The 14934-nt window shown below is 54.5% G+C and overlaps 3 protein-coding genes across 3 annotated transcripts; all 3 read right to left on the bottom strand.

Annotated features, from left to right (window-relative positions):
- Window positions 1-3129: 3129 nt before the first annotated feature.
- UCRPA7_4885 (hypothetical protein) lies at window positions 3130-5064 on the bottom strand (the record flags this gene model as incomplete). Its single annotated transcript, XM_007917436.1, has 1 exon — window positions 3130-5064. One exon carries the CDS (start codon window positions 5062-5064, stop codon window positions 3130-3132), a length of 1935 nt encoding a protein of 644 aa, XP_007915627.1.
- Window positions 5065-6538: 1474 nt separating this feature from the next.
- Window positions 6539-8256, bottom strand: UCRPA7_4884 (hypothetical protein; the record flags this gene model as incomplete). Its single annotated transcript, XM_007917435.1, has 3 exons — window positions 6539-6570; window positions 6777-7998; window positions 8218-8256. The coding sequence occupies 3 exons, from the start codon at window positions 8254-8256 to the stop codon at window positions 6539-6541; spliced, it is 1293 nt and encodes a 430-aa protein (XP_007915626.1).
- Window positions 8257-10587: 2331 nt separating this feature from the next.
- On the bottom strand, window positions 10588-11776 carry UCRPA7_4883 (hypothetical protein; the record flags this gene model as incomplete). Its single annotated transcript, XM_007917434.1, has 2 exons — window positions 10588-11198; window positions 11719-11776. 2 exons carry the CDS (start codon window positions 11774-11776, stop codon window positions 10588-10590), a joined length of 669 nt encoding a protein of 222 aa, XP_007915625.1.
- Window positions 11777-14934: the final 3158 nt, after the last annotated feature.

Here is a 14934-nt window from a genome sequence, read left to right as displayed (position 1 = left end):
ATTACCCCGGCAGAGGTGTAGTCATATAAACGTAGAAGCTGGCTTGCCTTTTCTTGCTCAAAATTGGTCTCCCACAGCACAGCATAATAGCTCCCATCAATCATGCCTATTTCTTTAGAGAGCTTACTATGCAAGACTTGACCACCCAATCTTTCTTCACGTAACTTTTGGTATCGCCACATGACCACCATGCAGAGAACGCGTCCAGTTGCGCACGCAGTAAGACGCGAGTAAGAACGAGGGCGTCCAATACGCGTTGGGAGCAGACGATGTGATATGTTTAGGCAGCCACGGTAACCGCCTCATGGAGATATATATAAGTCAAACATTCTCCCAGTGTTGTTTCTACCAAGAAGAGACCGTCATTGCGCCAGCCTCGTCAAGACTAGCACTCTTGAGATCGCTGCACGATCGACTGCCTGTTGCAACGAAAAGGAAAGGGGAAAGAAAACAAAAAGGAGAGAGAAATTGTCACCACTGATTACATCATGGAGACTTCTGTACCCAGCAACGGAGCTTATGATGTGCGAGACCTTCATTCATGCCAACATTGTAGTCAGATCTTTGTTCAAAAAGGCCGAAACTCGTGGATTGAGATCAAGAGGAAAACAAGCAGTGACAAGAAATGTAGATTTACTTACAGTGAAGTGGCGCAGGCCAGCTGCGATCGCTGTCCTCTGTTCGAAAAAAGGCTGGCCCGCTTGCAAAAATTCAAAGATATCGAATCCTTCTCCGCGGACCAGTTGCCAAGCTGTTTCTCGTTGGTGTTCTATATTGTTCTGGATGCGGAGCATTTCAGTTCGCTCGACTGCGACTATTTCACTTCGCTCGACTGCGAGTGGCAAAAGGATGAAGAAGAGAACGAGTACTATGAATTTGAGCCTGACCCCCTACACTTCCTGGGAATTGAATGTATAAGGGCCATCACCCTTTGTTGAACTGTTAGAGACCTGTGCTAACGTCGCATTCAGCAAACACGAGCCCGGAATTTCAGCATGTCGCAAAACCTCTCAATCTAGATCCGGGGTCTCCAGAAACGTTCCAGTTAATTCGGACGTGGGCCAATCGCTGTTGGACTGAACACCGCCGATGCATCAAAACGAGAAAAAAGCTATGGTCTCTACGGAAGCGTTCTCGGGGGTTGCCGACGCGGCTTCTCGAAATTGGCTCCAAGGGGGAGGCTAACGTGATACTTCGTGACATTGTTGACGCCAGCAAGGTGGCCAGGTTACCAAGGGAATATCTATTCGCGGCCCTCAGCTACTGCTGGGGCAGCCCCAATGCCAATGTTAGATTGCTGAAAGCAAACATGGAAGAGTTTCGCCGCGGAATTGCGCTTGCGAATCTCCCTGCTACAATCCAAGACGCTATCTACGTTGTACGAGCGATGGGATTGCAGTACATATGGATTGATGCACTCTGTATCATCCAAGATGACAGGGATGACCAGAAGAGAGAATTGCAGAAGATCGAGGCCATATTTGCCGGTGCTCAGGTGGTCCTCTCAGCAGCAGTGGCAGATTCATGCCACAAGGGGTTTCTCCAGCCCCGGAATCTCAGAGAGTTACTGGGGAATGTGTATCGATTTCCTTGCTATTCAAGTGTGGATGGATCACATGAAGGCGCCTATGTGTTTTCCGAGGGCGCGATCAGTGATTGTCAACAAAAGGATCCCATTGACAAGCGGGCATGGACTTTGCAAGAACATGCTCAAGCGGTCTCGCTCCTTCGATTCGGCACCAGACAAGTCAGCTGGAAGTGTCAAATATCCAGCGACCCTGAAATTGATGGCGGTCACAATGATCGACTAACAACAACGGAGTCAGACGAGGAGATATTCGTTGGTAATTACCACCAGGGAAGCCTAACCAAGTATTTGAGCAGCGGGTCAATATATGACAACTTTTGTGAACACTGGATGAACCTCATAGTCAGCTATACAACTCGCTCACTCACACTTCAGAGTGATGCCCTCCCTGCCATTGGTGCCCTGGCGGAGAATTACGCTCTGACAGCGAGAGGAGAGATGGGCCGCTATTGCGCAGGTTTGTGGGAACAGGATATGGCACGGCAGCTGCTTTGGTTCAAGCCGAGCCCTACAGACGAGCCGGAAAATAAACGACGAAGTCCGTCATGGTCTTGGGCGTCGTTACCTGGCCAGATCCAGTACCCAGCTATGCAATTCTCTGAGACGAATATCGAAATTATCAACTGTGCCATAAAGCAACAAGACCTATCTTGGCCATATGGGGGTGTCATCTCAGGTGTGCTCACCGTCAAGGCTCAACTGCGGGCGCTTCCTTGGGCGATTTATCCCTCCGTTAGCACCGATCACGAAACCGCAGACGACGATATGCTGCTGGCTGTGAACGTGTCTTGGGATACGAGAGCTCAATGGAGACCACAACCAATCTTCTGCATGGAGATACTCCCGGATGAAGATAAAAACTCAAGATCTTTGGGCCTTGTCTTGCGTCCCCTCGAGAATAGCAGTTTCGAGAGGAATAGGCTATTATGAATGTCCTGGATCTCTCATTGAGGAGTTCGATAAAGCACATACTAGGAACCGCTCATTGTACAGAGCTTTTCGTGAAATCACTATAATCTAGCAAGACACTTGAACCTCTCTTTCATTGAGGGCTTATACTCTTGACAGCTTCATGTGAATAATAGTATTAGGTAGAGCTAATTATTCTCTTAGCCAACGGTATCTTCTCCACCATCGTGAGTATCTCCCAATGCAAGCGATTTGTGTAGTGAATCATATCGGTAGCCAATCCCGGCCATGTGTGTGTCAGTCCCCCCCTTTTTGCAGGTTGTGTCCCAGCCTAGAGAACTCGCATATGCGTGTGCATACTGTATTCAAAAAAAGAACAATACGCCGCCCTTGGTATGTATGTAAGAATGTATACGACTGTACAATCCAATCCAGTCCAATCAAGCGATCCACCGTTTCCTGTATTTTTCTCGGTGAACTCCAAGGGTGGCCCATTGTGAAAGAAGATAGCAACGCATTTCAATTACCCAACAAAAGAAAATAGGCGCCGCTGCGGGCGCATGTGCATCTACTCAGCGTTTCTGGCAAATATTTCTTGCGAGACGCAGCAGTATCGTGTGTCTGGGCCTCTCCTAATCATCCAGCTTGAACATTCTTCTCAGCGCGCCAAACTTCTTCTTCTTCTTCTCGCCTCCCACGCCGTGCGTGTCGATCGTGCCCTGCGTAGACATCGTGCGGCGCTGCAGGAAGCCCGGCCGTGAGGCCGCCTTGCCGCCGCCCTCGAGGTTGCCCGACGTGCTAGGCCGTTGCAGGTGCTTCTCCTCGTCTTCGCCAGCGGGCAGTTCGGGCTCGTCGTCGTCCTCCTCGTCCGGCAGCGGCCAGCTACTGTTCCGGGCTGGCGTGCCGAAGGACGCCGTCCGCTTCTGCAGCTTCGGGCTGCTGGCCTGGCCGCGCTGGCTATTGGTTCGGATAGCGTTCAGCTCGCTGGCGCTTCTCTCCAGGTTTGTGTCTCGCCGTGCGGCGCTGTCCATCATCTCGCCCCGGGAGATCTTACCCGCGCCGTCAGGCTTCTTGCGTCGCAGTGCAGACATGAAGCTGCTGCGACGGTTGTGGCTCACAGGGCGGCCGCCAGCACCAGGCGATACAGGCGATGTCGGACTGCTCACGAGAGCCCCTCGGCCAGAACCGGAGCGCTGAACAGTACCAGTGGCTTGCGAAATTTGTCTGCCGGAGCCCTTTCGCTGAGGCTGCTTACGTTCCTCATCGCTATCAGGCAGATCCGAAGACTGTTCGTCCTCCTCGTGCAGTGTCTGGCTAGCAGGTATTGTAGTCCTCGTTGCGGCGATATTGCCTCGGGCGTTCTTGGGAACAGCCAGAGGTGGCAGCTTCTCAGGAACAGCATCCTCGTCGCTCGAGTCATCGAAACGACTGCGGAAGCCCTGGCGGGGTTCGTCTTCATCGCTCGAATCACCAAAACGGCTCGCTTTCCTGGTCTTGCCCGTAGCTTTCGGCTTGGAAGAGAAGCCGAGCGATGATAGCCGTGAGCCCTTACGCTGTGGCTCAGCAGTTCCACGCATGGAAGTCTTCATCCGGTTGCCCATGCTGACAGGAGGTGAGTCCACAGTCGATGAGCGACGGAACGGAGACCCGGTAGGCGAAAGCGATCTCAGTGAGAACCTGCTGGACGAAGGCCTGCCACTGTCCTGTGAGTTTGAAGGCTCATGCCCCTGTCCCCGCATTGTTCTTCGGAAGCCAAAGCCTTCACCTGACCGGGTCCGAGCACGCTTGAAACTGCTTTCACTCGAGTCAGATCCCCGTCGAGTGAGCTTGGGCTGCATCGCCTTGGCCACTCCTACTGCTGCTCGTGCAGATGCCTGAGAGCTCTGGTAGCTTTGATCAGACATGGTCCTAGCATGTCCCTGAGGCTGCCGAGGAGCAGAGCTGGGTGGCTGGTAAGACACAGGTCGAGCGGCAGGAGCCGATCTTTGCTGTGGTTCCGGCCCGTTGGTTCGCATTGACTTGCGGATCCGGGGTGCACCTCCGGCACCACCTGCGGCACCACCTGCGGCAACGCCTCCCACAGTAGCGCTGGCTCTGGGCTGCGGTTGCTCCGCACCACGCATCGACTTACGCATGTGTGTGGCGGGCTGCGTAGCAGGGGCAGGAGCCTGTTGCTTTTTCCGCATAGTCTTTGCTGGTGCCGAAGAGTATGAATCCGCCTCAACCCTCGTGCCGGGCTTGATCATGTAGGTGCGTTCCGGATCAACATGTCTCTGCTCTTCGATGACCTTCTTCTCCGCCGCCCGCTTCTCCACTGACTTCTTCCGTCTGGGCTTCTTATCTTCTTGCTTGACTTCCTCCAGATCACCCTCGATTCCGGCATCCTCTATTGCCTCCTTCTCCAACTGAGCACGCTTGTCAGCGGTGAGACTTCGCCAGTATGCCTTGGCAACCTCCCAATCGTCCGGTGGCGACTGAGTTGACTCCAAAGCCTCAGGCGCGAGAGTGAGAGGTTGAGGTTTCTCCTCAACAGGCCTGGGAGACGGCGAAGGGCTTTCCCCCTGCATTTGAGCAGCTCGTGCCTTGGCAAAAGCGCTCTGGGGCGGTGTAGTTATCAATGGGCTCTCAACGACAGCGTCAAGGGACTGAAATCCGTCTCCCTCAAAATCCGAGAGATCCTCATAGGCATCACTGTAGACGCCACTGGAGTCAGAGTCGTCATCTTTGTGGATCGGGACGGTAGTTGCGAGGGCAGTGCTGGCGGTTTGCGCTGCTGCTCTTGTATCGTCCTTCTGCATTACTGGCTCAAAAGTGACTCTTCTGACAGGCGTAGAAGGCTCTTCAGGCTGGGCGGCAACTGTTTGCGTGTCCAGTGGCTTTGGAGGCTCTTCCAATTCAGAGTCCGTGTCTGGGAAGCCACCAGGCACATCCAGATAATCCCGCGGAGGTGTCTTTCCATCGGGAAGACGTGGACTTGGCTGCGTGATAGCAATAGAAGGTACGACACGTTCTGGTGTTTTGACTGGCTCCGGCAGTGGTCCTTCTGTTTGCTCTTCCGCGAAGCCCTTTGCCTCTACAATTTGCCCCTGGCCTGGCACTTCGGATACCTCTGCAGAGCCGTTTAGGGGCGGAGGTTGACTCTCTGGCTCCGTGATTAGAGTTGAGGCCTGACTCATCTCCGGCTCCAGTCTCGGAGTATCAGCAATCAACTCAGACTCGCTTTCAGAGCTGCTCGTTGTATCGGACATATAGCCGCCTCCTTCAATCGAGGTGACAACTGGAGGAAGTGGTTCCCGTAGTTTTGAGATATTGGCTTCCGTCCTAGGACCCTGTTCCTGAAGGAGCGCCCCTATAGCGTGGTCACTAGACTGACCAACAGGCTCTGCTTCAGTCACACTGGCAATGCTCGGCTTGAGTGCCGGACTAGCGGGCAAGGGAGGACTATGCGCCGCCTCGACTGGCCTGACAAGTGGCCGTTCTTCCGGCTCTTTCGAAGCTTGTTTCTTTTCCCTGACACTACCAAAGCTTGGGAGCGCCGGCCGCGGTTGCATAACCTCATCGTCATCAAGAGAGGGGATTTCTTTCTTCTTACTCCGAGTTATGCTACTGAACCACGGAACGCGTTTGCTATTCTGCGGACTCAGCAAAACCGGGCTATCTGACTGCTCGGGCGTAGCGGCCTCTCCAACAACAACAGTACTCTGATCATCGAAGCTCACCCGGACCGACTTCTTGCGTGGTAGGACTGGCTCCTGAGCCTGTACTGCTGACCCGGAAGCTTCCGACGTATCATCTTCCGGAGACGCACCGCGTGATGGGCTCTGTTGTTTCAGAGCAGATTTTCGAGGAGATATCGAGCGAGGAGGTGGAGAGTGCCTGACAGTGAGACTATCCTGTACAGGACCGAAGTGCGCCGTCCTCGCAGGACTGTTGGAATGGGCCCTTTCTCTTCGGATCGCCTCGGGCTGGGAGACAGCGCCGCGCTCGATGCGAAAAGCTGCTGGGGGTTCTGCTGGCGGGGGTGTGGGTGCCGCTGGAAGCTCAGCAGGTGCGGCATGCGGGATCGCGATAGGCTGCGAAGATATTATGTGTATTTCTTGTCGTTGCTGCGGGGGAGACTCGGTTGCGGATGATTGGGATGCAATGGCATGGCTGTCCAACTCCTCGGCTTCCGGCTCCTCTTCCTCCTCCCTTACTACCGAAGGCTTCCTACCGAGGAACTGGTTGCTAGATCTTCTTTCAGTCGGCTGAAATTGGCCAGCATAGACCTCGGGCGCACTTGATGCTGGGGACAAAGACGTTCGCTGGCCCTGGCGTGTAGGCTCCGGCGAGATGATTTTCCGATGCGTTTGTCTTGGTGAGGCTGGGACAACTTCCATAGCAGGTTGCTCGTACTCGTACTCATACTCATCCTCTTGAGGGGCACGATGATGTTCCTCAGCTCTGTGAGATCTCAATGAAGCAGCGGCAGCTTTCTGTGCCTCGTTCTCCACTCCATTGTCGACTGCGCTCCCGTGAGGCCGACCCATAGTCCCCTGTGCCAGGTGCGAGCCAGCTCTCGAGGCCACCTGCTTCTGCTTCTTGGGACGCCTCTCTGAGGCATCAATAACGTTCTGCTCCACAGCAAGTAGATCCGCTCGAGGAACCATTCTCCGAGAATTAGGGTCGTATACCAACTCCCTGTCTGACGCGATAGACGCAGGTCGCGGTGATCGAACTCCGCCGCCTCTAGCGGGTGAGAGCGTCGAGGCGCGCTTGCTTGTCCGTCTCTGCACTTCAGGCTGAGGAGCCGGGGGAGCCGGCGGGGGCTGCTGTGATCTTGACTCCTCCTCCGCGATCGTGGGACTGTCTGGCGGCGGCGAGCCTAGCCGCACCCGCGCCGGATACGAGAAGTTGATGGATGACCCGCGACTACTCGGCCGTCCTTCTCTCTCCTTCTCCAGCGGCTGCGGGTTCGTCAGCGGGGCGTCTGACGTCCGCACATTAGACGGATCCCCGGCCTTTGCGCTGCCGAACCATGATCCCGAGGCTTCCTTGCCCAGCTTCTGCGACGCGACGCGCAGCGGCGGGCTCTTGAACCCGAGGCTCTTCTTGCCGGCCTTTGCGCTCTCTCTGGCCTCCACATCCTTCGGGATGGACGGGACCGGCGGCATGTCCTCCGTGTTGAAGGACGATCTCGGCTGGCCTCCACTGCTCGACGGGCGGTGCGGCGATTGCGACCGGAACGTGCGCTCCGTCAGCGACCCGGAGCTCCCCCGTCGCTGGAGGCCTGAGCCTGGCCGGTCACCGAGCTCGGGCGCCGTCCCGGCTGAGGAAACAGATGCTGACCTGCGGGCCGTCCGCTTCGTCTGGACCTCGGCGACGTTGGTGGGTGTCGTCGGTCGCGCCTTGAGGGCGGCGGCAGCGGCGGCGGCTGATAGCGAGCTGTTCGATCCGCGGCGCTTGAACGCGGACAGAGCGGCAGTGGCAGCGTTGGGGTTTGCAGTCGTGGCGTTGAGGGGCTGTTGGAAGTCAAAAGTGGCATGGTTAGCTTGAGGTCTTTTATATTGAGCCATATCGATATCGGCCCACAATGTAGAGGCTCGTCGCGCATAGAAGCTCTTCTTTCGGGGTAGCACACAATGCCTGTAGGCATCACAGAAAGGCCAAGCTTGCAACAGGCATCAAGTGTTGAAGACAAACGCGATGAAGGAACAGCAAAGACAGAGACTGCGACATACCGGCAGGGGCGCACCCTTTTTCCTCCTTGACCCAAACATGGCTTCCACTCGATTGCCGGGCGTTGCGCCTAGAACAAACGTCGGGTGCTAATTATGATGCATAGAGAAGAATAAAAATAAATAAAAAAAACGAGTCAAAAAGGAAAAGTAGGCGAGTGAGGTCAGAAAATGTGTAGGACACGAGCGATGTGTGCGTGAGTGTTGTGGTGAAGGGAGCAAGCAGGCAAAAAGCAGGCAAGGGAACGTGGAGGAAGATTTGGGAGTTCGATAGCTCGAGCAGACTTAGACTTAGAGACTAGTGTCGATGTTGCGGCTTGACGATGACGATAGATGATGCTTGAGGGAGGTAGGCTCGGTAGGTACTACTATGTATGTAGACCGCTGCCCGCCCTAAAAACTTAGCGGACCAGGGAGCGGCAGCTGCTGGGAAATTGTGTTATCTGTTAGTCTACTTTACCTGGGGAGAGGATGGAGACGGAGAGCCACCTCAAGCCACCTGCACCACATAAACTGCCCGACCACTGGAAATGGCCGGATTCAGCGGGAGATCTTGCTTGTTTCTTCGGCCCACGCGGGCATCACCACCCACACACATACCAGCAGCCCAACAGCCAACCCAACAAGCCTGCAACCAGCGCTATCTCCCAGAGAACAGCCAGCTCAGCGACTGGAATGTGGCGCAGCAGCTCTGAGGTTGTGCGTGTCTGCCGATCACCTTGTCGTGCTTGTCAGTTTCATCTGCAGGCCCTTTCGGCAGCTGTTACACAGCAGAAAGGGCCTAGCCTAGGCCGCATCTGCCATCTGCCATCGACCATCGACCATCGACCATCAACCGGATTCTGCATTGTATCGAGCAAGCACGCAAATACTATGCTACATATAAAAAACTATAATCAGGGTCTCTCATCCGGCGCTCTAAGGGCCACATCATGACCGCACGGGAGCCAATCGCAGCGTCGTCTTAGAATCTGTACGCTGTTCAACACAGCTGAAGCAGCAAACTCTATCTATCCACTGACTGGTCCGGCCGAGTCGGCAACTGCCGGCTGCCCGGGACGTACCCAGTAACTCAAGCTAAGGAAAGGTGATATCTCTGCAGTGTAGCTAGCATAAGTAAGGTATCATATCATGTCTCTTGGAGACTTACTCCGACGGCCGATCTATACATTTCGTTGCGCAGCTTGCTTAACTAATAGGTTAGGTATGCTCTCGTAGTGACTGTGAGTCGAAATTAGCAGAAAGCGTCATCCGCATTGGTCTGGCCCCGGCTCCGAAGGACTGGGCTGTTCTGTTGCTGGCACTACGTCATTGGGCGGATTGGGGCTTGACAAGGGTCCTGTCCCACAGGTCTTAGTCACTCACTTTCAGCTCGTGTCTCCAACAAAACTCCATCTAACCAAACAACCTTAGAGTTCAGTCTCATAGTCTTTGAGCGTATCTCTCTTGTACTCTTGTAGTTATGGCACAACCGCGGGGCGAGATCGGGGAACTCCAAGGGATTCACTGCATCTCCTGACTACAGATCACTGGTCGCACTCACTGACTGACTATATATTACCATGGGGAATCACAGCGGTGTGGATGTCTAGCTTCCATTCTGTAGAATTATCTATCCCGCTTTCTAGGAACGTCCCACAGCATGCATTTGATATCCTTGCGTCGCACGAAGGCGTCTCGCCGCCGTCTGCGTCAAGCAGGCCGCTCCGAGACTCGCTCGACGGCGACCCTCTTGAGTTGACGGTGACTGACTGACTGACTGACTGACCGAGGCGACGTCCACACCTTCGGACCCGAAGGTGGACACTTTATAGTCTACAATAGACTCTGACAGATGATGATTGTGTTTTGTGTTGTGTTGTGTTGTGTGTATTGGGGGGAAAATATGAATGTGCTGGGAGGGGGGAGAATCGGTATAGGTGCAGGGTCTGTGGGTCGATCTTTTATGCCACGGGGAATGCTGCAGCTTCTCAAGTGTGTAACACTTCCCACAATTTCGTAGACTTGTATGATCTATGTCTGGGCCAAAATCGGACAGATAGCTTACAGGCAGACTACCCCTTGCCTCGCAAGTGGTGGTACGAGGCCAGAGTAGCTCTGTCATTGCGAAGAAGATCCCCGATGAGAAATGATGTTGACAACGGACCAGTCCATGAATCGCATGGAAACCACAACTTGAGCGGAAAAAGAACCCAATCATGCCGCGGAAGACCCAGCGCGAGCTCGGACGATGCTCCTTTCGTTCATGACGCAAGAAAAGTAGCCTCCACAAAGCGAGCGTCTTGGTATTTACAATTAGAGTCCGGTATAAACCAGCGAGACACGATCCGAGAACCGTAGGATGCACCATGGGGGAGGAGGGTTTGATCGCAGCTATGAGCCTGCTGGATTGCCCTCTGTCCCGCCTCCTGGACGACCGGCCGCGGCCGATTGCGATCCTCCTTGGACTGGAGGTGGAACCAAGGCAGGAATCTCGTCGTCGACATCGTAGTCCTCGTCATCCTCATACTCGTCGTCGTAGTATTCTTCGCTCTGGGTTTCTTGACTGTGGTTGTTGTTCATTGAAGGGGCATGGTGCCCATCGCCAGGGTGAACCGGCGCGGCAGTGTTGCTCTTAGCAGGCAGCTTGGCACCCTTCTTCCCTTTACGGCTTCTTGCCTTGGCCTTCTCCCATACGCGCTTGCGTTCCTCTTCCTGTTGGCGGAGCTTGCGATCTTTCATCTCATACTGACGGATCAAAGCGACTGGTGGATAGCCAAAGATCCTCTCGTATTCGCAGAACTCGCAGACCCATTGATCTTCAGGTTTCGGCGGGTTGATCGCGTTCTGCCTTGCCGTATCCTCGCGGCGTTTCCGCGCCGCAATCTGATACTCCTTGGCGGCGCTGCGTCGCGACTTCTTCGGGAAGGTTCCTCCTTGTCGTGACGCGCCACCTTTGGCAGCTCCATTTTGTGGCATCCCTGCACCTTGAGGGTCTCCAGAAACTGAAGATGTTGGGTAGCCAGTTTGCGTTGATTTGGAGTATTGCCCTTGGCCGGAGGCTTGGTGACTTGGTGGTATGTTAGAATTTCGAGGGTCAGACCCTGGCCAAGCGAGAGTCCCAGGCACCTGAGAGTCGCAGGTGAAAGTAAACTGACTTGACGCGGGACTGGATTTACTAGACTGTTGCTGCTGCTGCTGCTGCTGCTGTTGTTGTTGTTGGAGAAGACTGAGGTTTTCTTGACCTTGTAGTGAGGGGAGTTTCTCTGCGTTGGCAATAGCATTAGATATGATTCCGGTGCCCTCGTCTTGAACGACATAAATGTGTCAGCACAGAGCACCTTGACCGTGCAACGAAAAGACGAAAATCGTGGGAAGGGGAAAGAAAGCAGTGGAAGATGCGGAAACTTACTTGTTTGAGATGCCCATTGTGGTGGACGCAGCTTTGCATTCCGGCCAGCCCAGTTATTGCTCGCATCGGACAAAGCCCTCAGAGGACTCCTTCCATTTCTTACCCTACCATACCTCCCTCTCCCAGGACCTGAAATTCCTTGTCCACCAGAGACAAGGCTTCCAGAGCCATAGTATGGGGCAGTCGTGCTACCAGCGATATCTCCATGACCCTCAACTGAAGGCAGCGAAGCTCCCAATGAGCCCGGCACGGACCCAGTTTCGTTCAGACCATGTCCACTATTGATAGAAATGTCACCAGCAGTCGGGATTTTCCTCTTCTTCTTATTATTAGTGTTCTCGAAAGAGTCATATCCATCGGCAGACGACGTCGTAGATGAGGGAGGGTGGGGGTTCGAGTGCCTTGGCGGTTCCGGCTTCGATGGCAGTCGAGCTGAACGACCAAGAGCTTCAGGAGGTGGCCGGGTGACAACAGCCCGCCTCAGCAATGCATCATCTTCGTCGCTCTCTGTCCCAAGCCTATGCCTCCGCGGTGCATAGCTTCCCTCCAAGTCCAACCTTCTTTCCCGACCGGTGGCTCCTGTGGCTTCAGCATCCTCTTCCTTTAGATTGTACGGGTATGAGAAAAGCGGCGTCGTAGTCTGGGGAGCAGGGGGGTATTGGATGGAGTCGGCAACGTCTGGGGAGAGGCGCTCTCGAAGTCGTCGTTTGGGTAATGGTCGTATGGGCCGATCCGGGAACAGGGACGAGACGCTATCTGGAGACATACTTTCGAAGCGGCCTGTACAACGACGACGAAGACGCCGAAATGTTAGCCCAGCGACCAAGACAAGCAAGGCAGATACGATCATTATGAAGACCATGATCTTTGAGGGTTGCCAACGGCGGGACAGATGGCTTGCGTTCCCATTATTCTCAGAGACTGTGGTCAGACTCGAGACTAGCATATTGCTTTGCGAAAGCGATATGACGCGAAACGGCGGAGCGGAACAGAAAGAAGGAACGAAGGAAGTAAGTATTGGGGAAAGAAGGTGCCATCTGGGTAGAATAGTAGTAAAGAAGGTATGCCATACCCATCACATATCGTGGGCCCCGTCCAGAGATGCCACCCGACAGCTAGCTCTCAGTGCTGGACTTGTTTGGGAAGTGATGTTGTTAGGACGATGTTTATATCTATCCAAAACCTAAACAGTTTGCTTTCTGAGAGGTTTGTCACGAGTTGGTGGTGGAGCTATTGTTGTCGGAAGCTCGTCTGGCTTCGTCCGGTCTCCTTTTCTGCCCAAAGCCCACATCAGACATTTATTCTCAAATAAGGAGGCCATTTTTGAAAGAGAGAATGAATGACAACAACACCAACAAGATTTCCCAAAGCCTCTACCCATGCTAGGACTAGCACAAGGAGCCATCAGGTCCAAGGCGAGCGCCTACAATAGCTGGGGACGGCCAGGGCATCTGTGGTTGACGGCGTCATTCCTCCAGTCTTCCGGCCACACACAACCCACCTTAGCACACTGCAGATGCGTGTTCAGCTACCCTGGAAGGCACAACGTCTAGAGCAAACACCAGAATCGCAAAAAAGGCTTCGCCGGGCTGCAGAAAGCAAGATCTGATAGCAAAGAATGCAAGAGGCGTTGCCTAAGAGTGCTGCAGGAGGTAGGTCGTTCGGGAGTATGGGGGTTGATTGCTAATGTGTGTATTTGATACGGGAGGTTCTTCAAATCTCTCGGTCTGATTAGGAGAGAGAACGGTGTTCAGAAACAGGGCTCTATCTGGCTGCCTTACATAATACAACCAATTTCCCTGCAATCTGCGCCGGCACCTGTTAGGGAAGAGTACGTACACCCACCTATCAAGCAGCCACCGGGGTCCCGGGGTCAAGGGTCGAAGATGGCCCGTGTCCCCTCATCATCAGCGAGGTCGGTTAGGTTCGTCTTCATTGATTCAGATCAGCCACTGAGATGCCGCCAATCTCGACAACCTGATGAGGCGATGCCTCACCTGAGAAAGATGCTGTATTGCATCTTTCAACGGTGTTATCACCGACCAGCAAGTCCATGTTCCTCCATAGAGAGTCTACTCGAGAGACATGACTAGCCATCTACCGTACTACCCACCTGCCTACCTACGCATCTACCTCAGACCATGGCTCCTCGGACAGATCCGGCCAATTGGGAGTGTCGTGATCACCAATTGACCAACCTTTGCGGTACCTGACTCGAAAGCCGCAATCTCCAAACGGTCCAACGTCTGATCAGGGGCAACTCTCATCTAGAGTTGGGATGGAGAGTTCGTCGTCCGAGAGGCCAGAATCAAGATGGCATGCAAAAGGAGAGGCCACTCGACACTTGCACACGGGAACAGCCCGGAAGATATCTACCTCTTACCTACCTGGTAATTAGTAGGTACGATATCGAAGAGACACTCGAAAAGTTCATTAATTTTATAAATTGGGATTTGGGGCGAAATAAGCAGTCGGCCCCGCACCATTGGCTGCAATGGATGGACTGGGGCACCTGGGCACTCTGGCCGGTCGCCTTAGGTAATCCTGGAAAATCTGCGCCTTACCTAAGTCGAGCAAGGCACGGGCGGGCCATACACAGTTCAGGGCAACACTGGCGCTGCGCTGGTGGTGGCTCTTTTCCCGAAGCTGCACTGGTGACTGGGGTGCTCCAAAAGCCATTTCGCCCTCCTCCGGCCCTCCTCCTCCTCCTCCTCGCTACACTGCTCTCTCTCGTCCCGCCATTCTCCTGCCCAACTTTACCTGACCTGCCAGTGACTCTCTCGGGGCCGGTTCGTCATGATCATACCTCAATTCGAGCAGCAACTCCTCTTCAACTATCTCTACCCGGAGGTGAACTAGCTGGAGAATTTCCCTGTCGCCCACCAAGCTCGTCCTGGCCCGCCCGCCCTCCTCGCCGTCGCCCCAACCTCCTTCACACTTTCCTCCTCCGACTTGTCGAGATTCCGCTTCGGCAAGACTGTACTCTCTAGGTTCGCGATCAGAAACATTTGGCTTGCTCCTGTGGAGTCAAGTCCAATCTTCCCAAGTCGCGCCCCTCTCCTTCCTGCCTTTGACTGCGGCGTTCGCTGCGAGCAATGGCAGGAACCTCCCCCAGGCGGTCTTCACGAGCGCGAACGACCCAGCCTCAGTCACAACAGTCCTCGACGACCTCAAGCACATCCGGCCGCGCAGAACGGAGCACACGAGCCTTCAACAAGACCGGCTCACCCCAGAAATCCACCCCGACCGCATCTCTCTCATCCGAGCCACCTGACGAGTCCGTCGCCGGCACCGACGACACCCTACCCAAGCGCCGGCGGACACGCGGG

Source organism: Phaeoacremonium minimum (assembly GCF_000392275.1).
Source record: "Phaeoacremonium minimum UCRPA7 unplaced genomic scaffold PA7_03_scaffold_371, whole genome shotgun sequence".
Lineage (NCBI taxonomy): Eukaryota > Fungi > Ascomycota > Sordariomycetes > Togniniales > Togniniaceae > Phaeoacremonium > Phaeoacremonium minimum.
This window is presented reverse-complemented; position numbering and strand designations above follow the sequence as displayed.